Source organism: Palaemon carinicauda, chromosome 20, assembly GCF_036898095.1.
Source record: "Palaemon carinicauda isolate YSFRI2023 chromosome 20, ASM3689809v2, whole genome shotgun sequence".
NCBI classification, from domain to species: domain Eukaryota; kingdom Metazoa; phylum Arthropoda; class Malacostraca; order Decapoda; family Palaemonidae; genus Palaemon; species Palaemon carinicauda.
Genome location: NC_090744.1, coordinates 24,267,791 through 24,282,726, shown reverse-complemented (window position 1 = coordinate 24,282,726; position 14,936 = coordinate 24,267,791). Strand labels below are relative to the sequence as shown.

Sequence of the window (14,936 nt, the reverse complement as noted above, 5' to 3'; positions counted from 1 at the left end):
TAATACCCCGCCCTACCTCATTAATTGGTTCCAAGAGACTTGACATAGTAGGATTTTCACACTAAAGGTTCCCTATACAATGGTCTGAATATGGAAAGGAACTTACAACATGATATCATTTTATAAAACATAGATATCAATATCAAGATTCCATGTGAAGTACAATACTTATTGGTTATCTTATGACTTGGAGACCAACGGAAGATGGGATAAAACAATTCAAAATGGATTTTATTTTTGTATTCAGTATTTAAAAGGGGAGAAACAGAAAGGTAAAGTAGGAACGGACATATGTTGAACTGACGTAATGAGCGGTATCACTGTACTGAAGATCTAAAAACATAGTTTTGAATATGTGGCACTGGTAAATTAGAAAAAAAAAAAAAAAAAAAATCCTGAAAACGATTGAGAAAACCTTTTGAACTTTATGGAAAACTAAATTTTCTTGAGGACAAGAGAAAACCTTATTAACTTCATGTAAAACTAAATACTTTTATGATGTCAATAGAGGAAACCCTTTGAACTTTATGGAAAACTAAATACTTTCCTTGAGGATGAGAGAGAAAACCTTTTAAACTTCACGGAAAACTAAATACAGTACAGTACTGGTTTTGGTATGAAACAACCGTGACAAAAAATTTGGACCTAAAAAATCTCTCATAAAATATTTCATCCTAACCACTATTAATTAACCAAAAACAGGATACACAATCCCTGAAATTTATTTTAAATGTTTTGGATATCTATTTAGCTGAAATTAAATCCTTCCAAATGTATAAATGAAACACCATGTCGTAGTAATGGTGATAATGAGCAGATTCTTTGAAGAGAGATCCACTACTAGCCTTGGAAATCAAAAATTTTCTAATAATTTTTAATCGTTCACCTTTCTAGAAAAACATGGACTTTGACAATAAATTAAAGCATACTAATCAATAGCCTGATAAGTCAAGACCTATAGAGACCTGTCCAGTTACTGGAAAAAATGCATACCAGTACAATGAACATGAATCTCCAGTTCTAAGGATATCATGAGGTTGCACACATTCTATAATAGTCTATCATACAAAAATATTCAGCCATCTGAAATGCTAAAAAATAATCAAATGCATGGCCAAACCCATCTTTTATCTGGACAAATGGCCTACAAATCTCACCTATGGTCTCTTCCTTAAACAAACACATTGTCCATCGGTGACCATTTTACATGTACGGTTTGAGTACTAACACATGGCAGGAACACAGGCATCAAGCAATGATTGACAAAATATTTTATCTATGATAAAACACATGCAAAGGTCTCGCAAATATCTATTGTAACGTTCTCTGAATCCTAATTCAGCTTATTCTGGGAAATTTCAGAGTGAACCATAAGAAAAAAAAATAAAAAGAGTAATTTCTATACCTTGCATTGCTTGCAAGATTAAGTGTAACAAACACTGACCATATGAAGCCTTTTTAATCAATCAAAAACACATGTATGGTATTGCAAATCATTATAAATTTATGTTCAACTCTACATACAAACAACTTATACAATTCCACCATCACCTAATCCATAACAGGTTTACCAGTAATATTACAAAACTCAAAATATCAATTAATAAAATATAACTCTTACACAGCTCTCCATATTCTGGACTCTTCGTTAGCACACGTAGTTAGAAGACTCAAATAAATCTTGGAATACAATTAATCTGAAATTAACTGTAAAATCAAGAAGCTTTACTTAATTTTAGACCAGAAAGTATTCAGGCATGCAAAAAAAAAAAAATGATGTAATTAGAAAAGGAGCACATGCAAGCATGCATCTTAGGAAAAGTAGTAAGTGTACTTACACCGATGAGTCAGTGCAGGAGAGGGTGTCATCAGTGAGAGCATCAGAACTTAGACTCTGAAGCTCAGAGTCCTGCCTGCTGGACACGTGAGCAGTGGAATACAGTGCGTGATATGGATTCACTCCACTACCACCACCACAGTTGCTGACTCCATGCAAATATTGCCTAGAACACAAAATATAAAAACAAAATAGAAAAAATAAAAAATAAAAGGTTAGGTGTATGAAACACTGAGGGAGAGATGATAAAGAGATCAAATAAAAATCAGCTTGTGCATAGAAGGGAAAATACCTAATAAAATAAAATGGTAGAAAAATGCATAGTCACAGAGAGCTCTATAGGAGAGAAACTAGAGACTGATTTTTGCATAAACTACTAAAACTACAGCTACCACCACAGGAGAATACACAAGAAAAAAAAATACAGATATCACATTCAAGCAAATGGCCAAGGATAAGTCATTGCATTTGTCACTACAGTAGAACTAAATAACAAAAAGTGAAGCACACAAAACACAACCATAACACTTGAAAGTTGTTCATTTTGTTTTAGTTAACCTTTTCTCAGTGTGCACATGTCACAAAAGCTGAACATGATTACTTGGTAATAAAAAATCTAAAAAAAAAAAAATGGTGAAATAAAAGTGTAATAAAACAGAAATACAACTTCAAGTTGATTATACCAAGATAATTTCAGGAATATTTCCCTTCCGCAAGGTTAGTCCATGATATACATCTGCAACATTAGTTATGAAAAATATTCTTTATTTAGAACAGGACAACTTAATTTGAAACACGTTCAGAATGTAAAACATAAATCTTTTCAATCTTGCAACTTATGATAAAAATAAACCTTAGCATATTATTATACATCCCTTTAGATTTACTCTCTAACAACAAATAACGAGCCAATAAAACTGTGACGGGCATTTCTAAAACTGATAACAAATTTGAACGCTTTCCCAGATGAAGAGTTTTGGAGAAGGATCATCACCCCATTACAATAGGAATATGAAATGAGTAATATACGACATAATGGTTTGGGCTGTCATCGCAAGAGCCCGTGTCCAACATAAGGTTAGGCAACCTAATCCAAACTGACATAATCCATTACAATAAGAACACAGGTCATTTTCATTATCTTTGGTGATGATATTGGCTTTTCATACCTATTAGTCTCCTTTACAACATTACTAATGAATAAACTCATCTACTGTATATCAAAAAGCCACACGCAAATGAAGAGATAACGACGGAAAAATCAAATGACTGATATAAAGTACAATTTACAGATTTACATATACAGTATCAAAAATGACACTATTTGAAATTGCAGTACGGCTGTAATACAAATATACAAAAATATATTTCTAACTGTTAAGAGAAACTTATAAATACAATGAATAATGTTTCAATAAAATGATATTTTAATTATAAAATAAATTTTTGAATATACTTACCCGGTGAATATATAGCTGCAACTCTGTTGCTCGACAGACAAACTCTACGGAAAAAACTCGCCAGCGATCGCCACACAGGTTGCGGGTGTGCCTAACAGCGCCATCTGTCGACCAGATACTCAGCTCTTATGTAAACAAAGACTCAATTTTCTCCTCGTCCCACTGCGTCTCTATTGGGGAGGAAGGGAGGGTCATTTAATTTATATATTCACCGGGTAAGTATATTCAAAAATTTATTTTATAATTAAAATATCATTTTTAAATATTTAACTTAGCCGGTGAATATATAGCTGATTCACACCCAGGATGGTGGGTAGAGACCAGTAATATATGTTTACATTTTATGAGCTAAGAGTTTTTTATTTCATTTTAGAAGTTATCAAAATAACAAAAACAAAATAAATAGGTACCTGGTAAGGAAGTCGACTTGAACAATTACTCTGCCTTTTAAGTACGTCTTCCTTACGGAGCCTCGCGATCCTCTTAGGATGCTGATCGACCCCTAGGAGCTGAAGTATCAAGGGTTGCAACCCATACAACAGGACCTCATCAAACCCCTAATCTAGGCGCTCTCAAGAAATGACTTTGACCACCCGCCAAATCAACCAGGATGCGAAAGGCTTCTTAGCCTTCCGGACAACCCATAAAAACAACATTAAAAACATTTCAAGAGAAAGATTAAAAGGGTATGGAATTAGGGAATTGTAGTGGTTGAGCCCTCACCCACTACTGCACTCGCTGCTACGAATGGTCCCAGTGTGTAGCAGTCCTCGTAAAGAGACTGGACATCCTTTAGATAAAAAGACGCAAACACTGACTTGCTTCTCCAATAGGTTGCGTCCATTATACTTCGCAGAGATCTATTTTGCTTAAAGGCCACGGAAGTTGCAACAGCTCTAACTTCGTGCGTCTTCACCTTAAGCAAAGCTTGGTCTTCCTCACTCAGATGTGAATGAGCTTCTCGTATTAACAGTCTGATAAAGTATGATAAAGCATTCTTTGACATAGGCAAAGATGGTTACTTAACTGAACACCATAAAGCTTCAGATTGGCCTCGTAAAGGTTTAGTGCGCTTTAAATAGAACTTAAGAGCTCTCACAGGGCATAAGACTCTTTCTAGTTCATTGCCTACAATCTCCGATAAGCTGGGAATATCGAAAGATTTAGGCCAAGGCCGAGAAGGCAGCACATTTTTGGCTAGAAAACCAAGTTGTAGCGGGTGGCTTTTTCTGACGAAAATCCGATGTTCTTGCTGAAGGCATGAATCTCACTGACTCTTTTAGCTGAGGCTAAGCATACCAGGAAAAGAGTCTTTAGAGTGAGATCTTTCAGGGAGGCTGATTGTAGCAGCTCAAACCTGTCTGACATGAGGAATCTTAGTACCACGTCTAAATTCCAACCAGGGGTAGCCAAACGACGCTCCTTGGTGGTCTCAAAAGACTTAAGGAGGTCTTGAAGATCTTTATTGTTGGAAAGATCTAAGCCTCTGTGCCGGAAGACCGATGCCAACATGCTTCTGTAGCCCTTGATAGTGGGAGCTGAAAGGGATCGTCCTTTTCTCGGGTATAAGAGAAAATCAGCTATTTGAGCTACAGAAGTACTGGTCGAGGATACAGAACTGACTTGCACCAGTCTCGGAAGACTTCCCACTTCGATTGGTAGACTCTAATGGTGGATGCTCTCCTTGTTCTAGCAATCGCACTGGCTGCCTCCTTCGAAAAGCCTCTAGTTCTCGAGAGTCTTTCGATAGTCTGAAGGCAGTCAGACAAAGAGCGAGGAGGCTTGGTGTACCTTCTTTACGTGAGGCTGACGTAGAAGGTCCACCCTTAGAGGAAGACTTCTGGGAACGTCTACTAGCCATCGAAGTACCTCGGTGAACCATTCTCTCGCGGGCCAGAGGGGAGCAACTAACGTCAACCTTGTCCCTTCGTGAGAGGCGAACTTCTGCAGTACCTTGTTGACAATCTTGAACGGTGGGAATGCGTAGAGATCCAGATGTGACCAATCTAGGAGGAAGGCATCTATATGTATTGCTGCTGGGTCCCGGAACTGGGGAGCAATAGATTGGAAGCCTCTTGGTCAGCGAGGTTGCAAAGAGATCTATGGTTGGTTGGCCCCAAGTGGCCCAAAGTCTCTTGCACGCATCCTTGTGGAGGGTCCATTCTGTTGGAATTACTAGCCCTTTCCGACTGAGACAATCTGCTATGACATTCAAGTTGCCTAGGATGAACCTCGTTACTAGGGAGATGTCTTGACCTTTTGACCAGATGAGCAGGTCCCTTGCGATCTCGTACAACGTCAGTGAGTGGGTACCTCCTTGTTTGGAGATGTACGCCAAGGCCGTGGTGTTGTCTGAGTTTCCTTCCACCACTTTGCCTCGAAGGAGAGACTTGAAGCTTTTCAAGGCCAGATGTACTGCAAACAGCTCCTTGCAGTTGATATGCATGCTCCTCTGACTCGAGTTCCACAGTCCTGAGCATTCCCGACCGTCTAGTGTCGCGCCCCAGCCCACGTCCGATGCGTCCGAGAAGAGAACGTGGTTGGGAGTCTGAACAGCCAGGGGAAGACCCTCTCTTAGGTTGATATTGTCCTTCCACCAAGTCAGACAAGACTTTATCTTTTCGGAAATCGGGATCGAGACCGCTTCTAGCGTCTTGTCCTTTTTCCAGTGAAAAGCTAGATGGTATTGAAGAGGACGGAGGTGAAGTCTTCCTAGTGACACAAAATGTTCCACGGATGACAGCGTCCCTACCAGACTCATCCACAGCCTGACTGAGCAGCGTTCCTTCTTCAGCATCTTCTGGAGGGATAGCAGGGCTTGATCTATTCTGGGGGCTGATCGTCTTGTTGTTCAGCAACGTCCTCATCAGATAGTTCCTCATCCGAAAACTGATGAGGAAACGGCAACGGAGTGGGCAACGTCTGGCTCGCTGAGTCCGGTCGCACTGGTGCATGCGTGACGGAGCCGGACGCAACATCATGGAACTGCTGCACAGTCTGTGAACTGTCAACAACCATGGGTGCGCGAGGAAGCACAGCGTCCACCCGAGACTGTCTAGACCATCTGGGTTGTGCAGTCAACACCATACCGGGTTGCTGAGGTTGACGCACTGCGTCAAAACAAGTCACCTCTGCTGGTTGTTGAACGTCCTGAACGTCAACAACCACCTCCGAGCGTCGCTTAACGTCAACGTGCGGCTGGCAACCCACACTGGGTCGCATCGGTGGAGGAACCACCTCAACTGGTAGACGCGAGAAGGTTACCTCAGCGTCAACAGGACGCACAACCGACCGGTTGTAAGGTTGTTGGCCAGAAGGTTCGGCAGCAACCTTCTCCGCATTAAAGTCCTCTATCAAGGACGCAAGCTTAGACTGCATGTCTTGCAGCAAAGCCCATTTAGGGTCTACGGGAGCAGGTGCGGCAACAGACGGGGTTAGCGACTGAGGCGGAACCGCTTTCCATCCCTGAAAGCCTTGTTTATGCATGACATAATTGTACAGCAAAACTTCAAAGGCTCGAAAACAGCTGTGAAGTTGACCTGAAAAAAACTTGGAGCGTCTCCTGGCCAGGCGCCAGGGAGAGTCTACGAGATTTGAGAAGTCTATCTGGGCAGAGGCATGAACTCCCAAGCCGAGAACTTCTCTCGTGTCATATCAGACTCTCGCTCTATAAGCCAGTTTAAAAGAAGGGAAAGCAAAGGCTGTATCCCCCAAACTCCTCCTGGTGATAAACCAGTCGCCTAGCAAACGTAAAGCTCTCTAGGAGAGCGAGAGAGCACTAGCTTATAAACAACGGCTTCGAAGTAGCTAGGCCTAGTGTAAGCTCTGACGTTTAGGCGAACGAGGAGCAGCAGTTACAAAAAGATCCGGACAAAGATCCTTAAAAAAAATCATCATGATTTAATTAAAGTCCATAGAGGGCTAAGCAGCTTTAGGCTCCTCTCCATCTGACAGAGTCCTCAAGGGAATACCAGTAGGAGGAGGAACAGCAACTTCCTCATCTACAGGAACCTTGTCCGATAAAAGCTGAGTCTCAAGCAAGGGAGAGACCTACCATGGTGGCAATGCTTTACAAGCAGAGTCCACACTCACTGGTGCATTAGAAGTGGACCAGGACGCAACGTCATGTAACTGCTTGACAGTCTGTGAACTGTCAACAACTGAACTGTCAACTACAACAGGTGCGTGAGGACGCACAGCGTCCACTCAAGACTGCTTTGACTGCCTAGACTGAGCAGTCAAAACAACTCTAGAATGCGGAGGTTGACGCACAGCGTCAAAACAAGTCAACTCCGATTGTTAGCGAACGTCTTGAACGTCAACCGGAGCATCAGCAAGAGGCCTAACGTCCAAATGCGGCTGAAAATCCACACGAGACTGCATCGAGTGTGGTTCCAAACAACCTGACTGACGTGACTTAGCTACGCCAACGTCAACAGGAAGCACAAAGGAACGTTAGGTTGGCTGAAAGCCAGGATATCGATGAGATAAACGGCTAGAATCAATGGACTAATCGGCAGAATAGTCTTCCATAAGGGAGGCAAGCATATTCTGCATGTCTTGCCGTACAACCCATTAAGGATCAACGGAAATGGTTGTGGTAAGAGACGAGGGCAACGTCTGTGACCGCAACACTTTGCCAACAAAAAAGACTCTCGGAGTCTGTGTTACGCTTTGTTAGGCGGCGAGCAGTTATCCGATGACTGCATAGGGTCAGAGCTGTCCTAATGGCTGTAACCAGGACGCTGGACCTGTCCTGAAAGGACTGACTTTCGCTTAAGGGCTTCGAAACCTTGTGACAGGTTTCTTATGCGAAAAGCCTTCGGATGACGAGGAGAAAAAACGTCTCTCTCGTCTTATGGTAGGGGAGATCTTGGTAAGATACACCCGATACCATAGAGGGAAACGTCTGTTCGTTGATCAAGGCCTCTCGAACCCATAAGTCGTTCGACATTACTTCTCCCCTGGGCTTGGGAGCTTGCAAGAGGTCCCGGACTAGGTGAACGACAGGCACGAACAGACGAACCCTCGGACGCAACACTGTAACACTTTGCGCAATATCACTTTATCACTTCAATTTTCTGTTTTGCACTTATTTCACTGAAATCGAAACTTTTACTGATTTCTACCTGAAGCACGCAATTCTACCATTCATCAAATGGTAGTAATTGCGAAATCAGTCGTATAATGCAAGCTCATTAATACCAGCAAAAAACAGAAAACATATTTTAAGATAAAAAAATTCAGTGGCTGGGGAAGAGACTAAACACTAGATCATATAAACTATGTTTTCAATCTCTCACCGCACATAGCCTGGGGACGAGAATAAAAAACTAAAAACGTTTAATCCTTTCTCCCCGTACAGAGACTAGGGACGAGAGTAACTCGAGAACAACGTTACCCGCTTGAACGGAACGTTTTCTCTCCTCTCTCTCCCTCCGTCTCTATCTCTCTCTCTCTCTTGATTTCGCACCTAAGAGAAGAGCCCAATTACATTTCGTCAAAAATACATGTTATTTGACCAAAGGAAAAAACTGAAAGCTTTTTCAATTAAAAAGTTCCTTTAAAATAGAATTTAAAACATTTAAGCTTAGAAAGAATGAACAAAACGTCAGTATCGATATACTCTTTCTGCAAAGTGAAACCGTGATACACTCTCTCTCTATCGTAACGATAGAGCGCATGTTGAACGTCCTGAACGTCAACAACTGCGTAGCATAAATAAACTAAACGTTAGTTCATCTTTGAAAACAGTACGAAGACTATTCAAAGAAATTCTTTCATAAAATATTTCATTTAAAAAGTTTTAAATCCTTAGCTCTTTAAAAGCTATTTACGATATAAAGGGCTCAACGTTGATTAACTTCGGTTTCCAATTTAGGACCGCCTACTCTCAGGAAAGGTCGCATATAAACAAAACATTAAAATTTATTTTTTATGTTTATTATAAATGGAAAGTTAATCGAAGAGGAAAATCTATAATTAATTTATAACGTGATAAGATAATTACTAAAAGCCTAAACACACTTCCGTCTAAGGTAAGGGTCGGCCATTTAAAAGTCAAAGAAAGTCCCTACTCTCTTTGTCACCAAAAAAAAAAAATCTATCCAAAACGAGTTCAAGATTTTAGATGAAGATAAAACACCTGCACTGCGAAAGCTCAAACCAGAATATAGTACTTCACCAAAGATGATGGGAAAAACTCCAGGTTTCAACAGCGAGTAAAGTACGTCTTGTCGACACGTCGACAGAGAGAAAATTGAGTCTTTGTTTACATAAGAGCTGGGTATCTGGTCGACAGATGGCGCTGTTAGGCACACCCGCAACCTGTGTGGCGATCGCTGGCGAGTTTTTTCCGTAGAGTTTGTCTGTCGAGCAACAGAGTTGCAGCTATATATTCACCGGCTAAGTTAAATATTTAAAATTAAACTGTACAATATTCACCAAATTTAAATACAGCTCTGAGAATACTATAACCCATTCAAGTTACTGTAATTTTCTTTGGCCATGAATGGTACCACATACTGCTTCCGGACACAATGTGGATACACTATCGCCTAAAAAAGTCAGAACTCGTAATAGTCCTGTTATTCCATGATGATACTGGACTCGCACAGTGTACAGGATTTGAGGAACATCATGATATCAGTGCTTGGGATGATCTGCGCTTCTGCCTAAGTCTGCAATACATGATTTTATAGGTTTCCCTAATGGCTTCAATACAGTTACTGTACTTTTATATCCACTATTTTACAGGTTTTCCTACTCTTCATATCATGTTAAAATACTCTCACCAACATCTCTAAAAATGTTTTTATGTCAGCTCTTCCCTTTACGGGGTTATACACTGAAAATATTCTCACAACTTCCCTTCTCTCCTACACTTTGCCTTCCTGAACTCTTCATCTATCTCATTTTCTGTGGTTTCTTGGCCCTTTCTGAAGATCTTCCCCCAGCCACTTACATATCTACTAATTTTCAAATCATTCTGTTCCTCATATCTTCTCACTACATGTCCAAATCTCAATATACTCAGCAACTTTATTCATAACATGATCCCCCAAATGCAATTAAACCTCGTCTTTTTCCAATTTGTACCCACATTACTGTAGTTCAAAATCTTGTCCATACCATTTTCATAAAATACTTTTTAACAGAGTATGGAATAATAAAAAAAACCAATACACAGATAAAAGAATTACAGTTTACTAATTGGATATGGACCTTTTTTTTTTTTTTTTTACAACCAGTAATGTAGTAATCTTTTTTCACTTCATCTAAGCTATTACAAGCTATTGCTTACATTTTGATTTTACCCTCTCAATGCCTGCTTCATTATCGAGTGTGCATCAAAATTACCGACATGCTCAATCTCCACTAATCATGATCCTTCTCCCTCTCTACACTATAGATTTGCTCTTAATGTACAAGTAGACATAAAAAAATCCATCATTTCATTTTTACTTTACAATTTAGGCCATCAGTGACACCATAAGTTATACTGTATTCTATGCTTACAAATACTTTTAAAATCCTCTCTTTTCCACTCTACCCTAACATTCAAAAGACCTAAGCCTCTGATTTGCCTATTAATTATCGCCAGGCCAATCTCACTGAGCAGCCACAAGAAACCCAACTATTTGTGACCCTTTGCAGCTACCTCTTTAACTATTATCAATTAACCATTTGCATGCTAATCCCTGGCAATGCTGCCAACAAATGATATTGTGTAATCTCCTTAACAACAATTCACTACCTTTACCTTTAAATATCACCCAATATCATGGGTAAACTTTTGTTCTGAAACTGCTGCATCATAGTTTGCAGTATTTTACCAAGCCTTTGTTTATGTAATGACACTTGTAAATATGCCACTCATAAACAATATTAGAATTATGCAGCTTGTTACAATACATTGCAGTGAGTACTTACAGCTAAAATTCCTAATTTACAGATTCTCTCTTGAAAATATGCTTCATATGCTAAGATACATATGGAATGATATCTAAATTCATACTCCATGTGTTTATAGCATCCTTCAACTCTTTTGTTATAGTTCTTTTTCAGTTTGAATTGCTGTGTATAAAAAACACAAGTAATTCTTATTACATTACAGTACTATTAAAAGCTAGTTACTAAAGTCTTAAAAGTAGAAAGATGAAAGAAAATTCTAAAGGGAACATTTTATCTAAAAAACATTTAGTGACCTACATTAAATGTGTCAACTTACTTACCTTAAACAACTGAATCGGACATTATTACTACATGTAATTTGAAGAGACGAATTTGAGCAGTGGCATTATTTGAATCATCAAAATTACTAGATGATTTTAATTGAACTAGTGGAAAACATATAAATCCTCGAAAGCATAAAAAAACCTAAGTCTCCTTACATCCTGCAAAATTAAAATCTTTTCCTCTTCAAAGGAGATTACGTAAAATGATGCAAAATCTCCCCTGGTGTATCACACAAAAATTTTCATTTATCCTAATTTTCCTTAACTAGTAACAGGTGCTCACATAACTATTCTAGCTAGTTAATAAAGATTTGTTTCAACTTTATTCTGTGTAACTCAATATTGTACTCAGAATCAAGTTAAAAACCTATGACATATATTCGACCCTGGAATTTTTAACAACAAAACATGAGCTATCTAACCCCACAAACTGTTAGGAAAGTTGCCATTTCAATTTCATCAGGAGTATTTATAGCTCAACCAGGAATAATTTGGTGCAACAACTAAAGAAAATTAAATGTTTTCAGTTCAGTCTCAATACTGAAAATAGTAATAGGCATTCTACCACTATTGCAGAGGTAATAGATGGACATAATACCTCACCTTATGTACTCTGCATTACCTGTCATATTATGCCGGTGCACCGTCCCCAAGAAAATATCAAGGCAACTAGTGTCTCCCACTGTTACAATAAATAACTGACCTTATCGGAACTTACCCAGCAAAAGCCTCTGGTTTTCTTCTCTCTGCAGCTGCTCTTTGTTTGACAGTTGCAGCTAAAGCTACCTGAGTGAGGCGCAACTGAGTATTTCCTAAGCTGCCTTGGTATTCACAGTCTTCGTGTAAGGTGGGAAGCACTCCCGATCCTCCCACAACACCTGCTCCAGGGCTACAAGGAGAGGGTGAGTGGGGGGAGTCACCCCCTGCTTGCTGCGTGGCAGCTGCCAGGTACGTGAGGTAGCGCTCGCTTTTCAGGAAACTGGGATAAGTGCTACGGGCCATTTCCTCCTCCACCTGACGTGGTACAGAAATCCAAGATTAAATATTCAGCATTAAATTAAAGCCAAAAACCAGAGATGAAACAGGTCACCAAACCTTGCGATGAGTAAACCAAGATAAATTAGTCCTGGCCTTATATACCAGAAATCATTATATCATTTGCACAAAAAACTACTATCTCAATAAAAACCTTTAACTTTAATAAAATTTCCAAGCAAGGTACTTCTAACGGGGGCAAGGGTCCCCCTCTAAAGTGGGGTGTATGACAATTTCATAAATATTGTCAGCATGTTTCTTGTTCCAACAATCTTAACTTTCAATAAGAGAAGGAAAAGAGGCCGTAATGTCAATTTAATTTTTATATGCAGTGACAGAATTAATAAACCAGTATAGGTGACAAGTGAATCTGTATCATAGAAAATAATATTAAAATATATAGCAACTACTTGAGATAGTAGAGGCTTTTAAATAAATGAATATAACATAACCACATCAGTGACTTGAAATTTCCCAACTAACTGTGTTGGCTCAACAAATATTACATAAAATATCAAACATAAAACTTCTGAAGTGCTAAGACTAAAAGTAAATTGAATGATAACTAAATATCTCATAAAATTAATCAACCGTAGGTATTAAGTGTAATAATAATAATCTTATGATTTGTGCATGATGGCGAATACAGTACTTACGGACACAGACTCAAGTCTTAGTCTCATCTAAAATCAACTTTTTGATAGGATTACTTGTGACTAGGATGAAGTACTTTCATGTGAATTTATGCATTGCATTTTTTATTGTTTACAGCTTTTAAACAAATTTCCAGTTTCATAAGACAGATCGACCAAATTATCTGAAGCCAGTGTCTTACCACATAACTAAATTTTCCCTGTAGCCTTCTAAATGATACATGTTAAATAAAACTCTAGGTGTATTTTCTATGACAATGATCAAGATATTGTTATTTAGTATTAATCTACTATTATTTCAAGGTATCACTATCTACTGAACACTCTACCTAGAGTTTTAACAGTGTAAAATTGTGATCACAAACCTCTTGCTGTGCATCATCAAAAATGCTTCGATCAATACTCCTAGCATTGATGCGATCGTTGACCATTTTGTAAGTCTTCTCAGATACACGCACAACAAAATTCCGAATATACCGTTTCCAGATTATGGTCACCAACTGCGAGGGGTCTTGCTTGTCTGATTTCCGAAGGCCATTGCAAGCAAACCAGAACTGCAATGACTCGCAAGACCCGCATTCTTCCTTCAGAAACTCTTGAAATAGTTGAACACCATGAGGATCTTCCAAAAGCAGTAACAATGATTCGGACCATCGTACTGCAGGAGGAGTGGTCCCTCCTTCGCCCCCACCAAAGCAAGGAGATCCACCCTCAACTGATCCTCCCAAAATGGCTGGAAAATCACCTCCTCCATCACCTGCAGATATAACATAGTAATATAAGAGAATAAACTAACTCTACTTAAAGTGAATTATACCCTATTTTAACATAATGTTTTGAATTATACAGTAAAAGAATAAACTAACTCGTTCAAGTGATGCCTATTTCAACACAATTTTTTAAATAATTGCAAAGTAAAGGCTACATGTCATGAATATTCTAATTATTTTCAACATGTGGAAATATGTTTCATATCCAAATTAACATATAATGATCAATATTTCTTATTATCTATAATAATTAAAAAAATATTACTAAAAAAATGTGCTACCAGTATTCCAATTAAAACGAACATACAGTTCTTTATAAAAAATAATTAACAGATTCATGTCATACTACTACAATATGTGACAATATAAAAAAAAAATTCAAAAATAAATTTGTATTTATCCTTACTATACAAACCTGAGTCTTGTAATGGGAAGGAGTATGGTTTCAAATAAGCTGGAGAGTTGGCTGTTAAAATTTATAAGGAGGTATCAGTATTTACTGGCACTTGATGGACAGGGCCCACTTCCTGCCCGCTCACAGAGTAGCCCCTTCCCTTTGTATAAGTAACAGTATGTAATAAGCTTGAATCTTACCTAACCGGTTTGTTCGGACCAGGGGAAGCAAGAAAACTGTTTTGAGAGTTAGATCCTTGTCGGATGCTTACCTCGAGGGTTAATACGGAACCTTCTTCAGAGCACTAAGAACTCTGGTGGTGCTGTTCCACTTGGATGGTTTGAGTTCCCTTAGAGATCAGGACTGCTCAAAACTCTTCATAAGTATTGCCTACTCCCAAGAGGAGGACACCCCAAGTCCTTCAGCCTAAAGAATTTGCTCAAAGCCAAGCAATCTTTCACCGCTAATACTGAGATGTGTTTCTCTCTGTGTAGGTGGTGAAGATAGTCTACTTTTCCTTGTAAAGAGGCTCCAACTGAAGCAGTATCTC

At 39.0% G+C, this 14,936-nt stretch overlaps 1 protein-coding gene across 3 annotated transcripts in view; it reads right to left on the bottom strand.

Moving 5' to 3' along the window:
- LOC137660212 (axin-1-like) overlaps nucleotides 1–14,936 on the bottom strand; it is a 132,936-nt gene that overhangs the window by 34,612 nt on the left and 83,388 nt on the right. For 2 of the 3 annotated variants that reach the window (XM_068394926.1, XM_068394927.1), the window contains exons 5-7: nucleotides 13,588–13,979; nucleotides 12,253–12,548; nucleotides 1,839–2,003 (exon numbers count right to left, since the gene is read on the bottom strand). In XM_068394926.1, the coding sequence (XP_068251027.1) occupies nucleotides 1,839–2,003; nucleotides 12,253–12,548; nucleotides 13,588–13,979 (853 nt within the window). The remainder of the gene's footprint in view (nucleotides 1–1,838; nucleotides 2,004–12,252; nucleotides 12,549–13,587; nucleotides 13,980–14,936) is intronic. The other variant, XM_068394928.1, reaches the window with a different exon arrangement.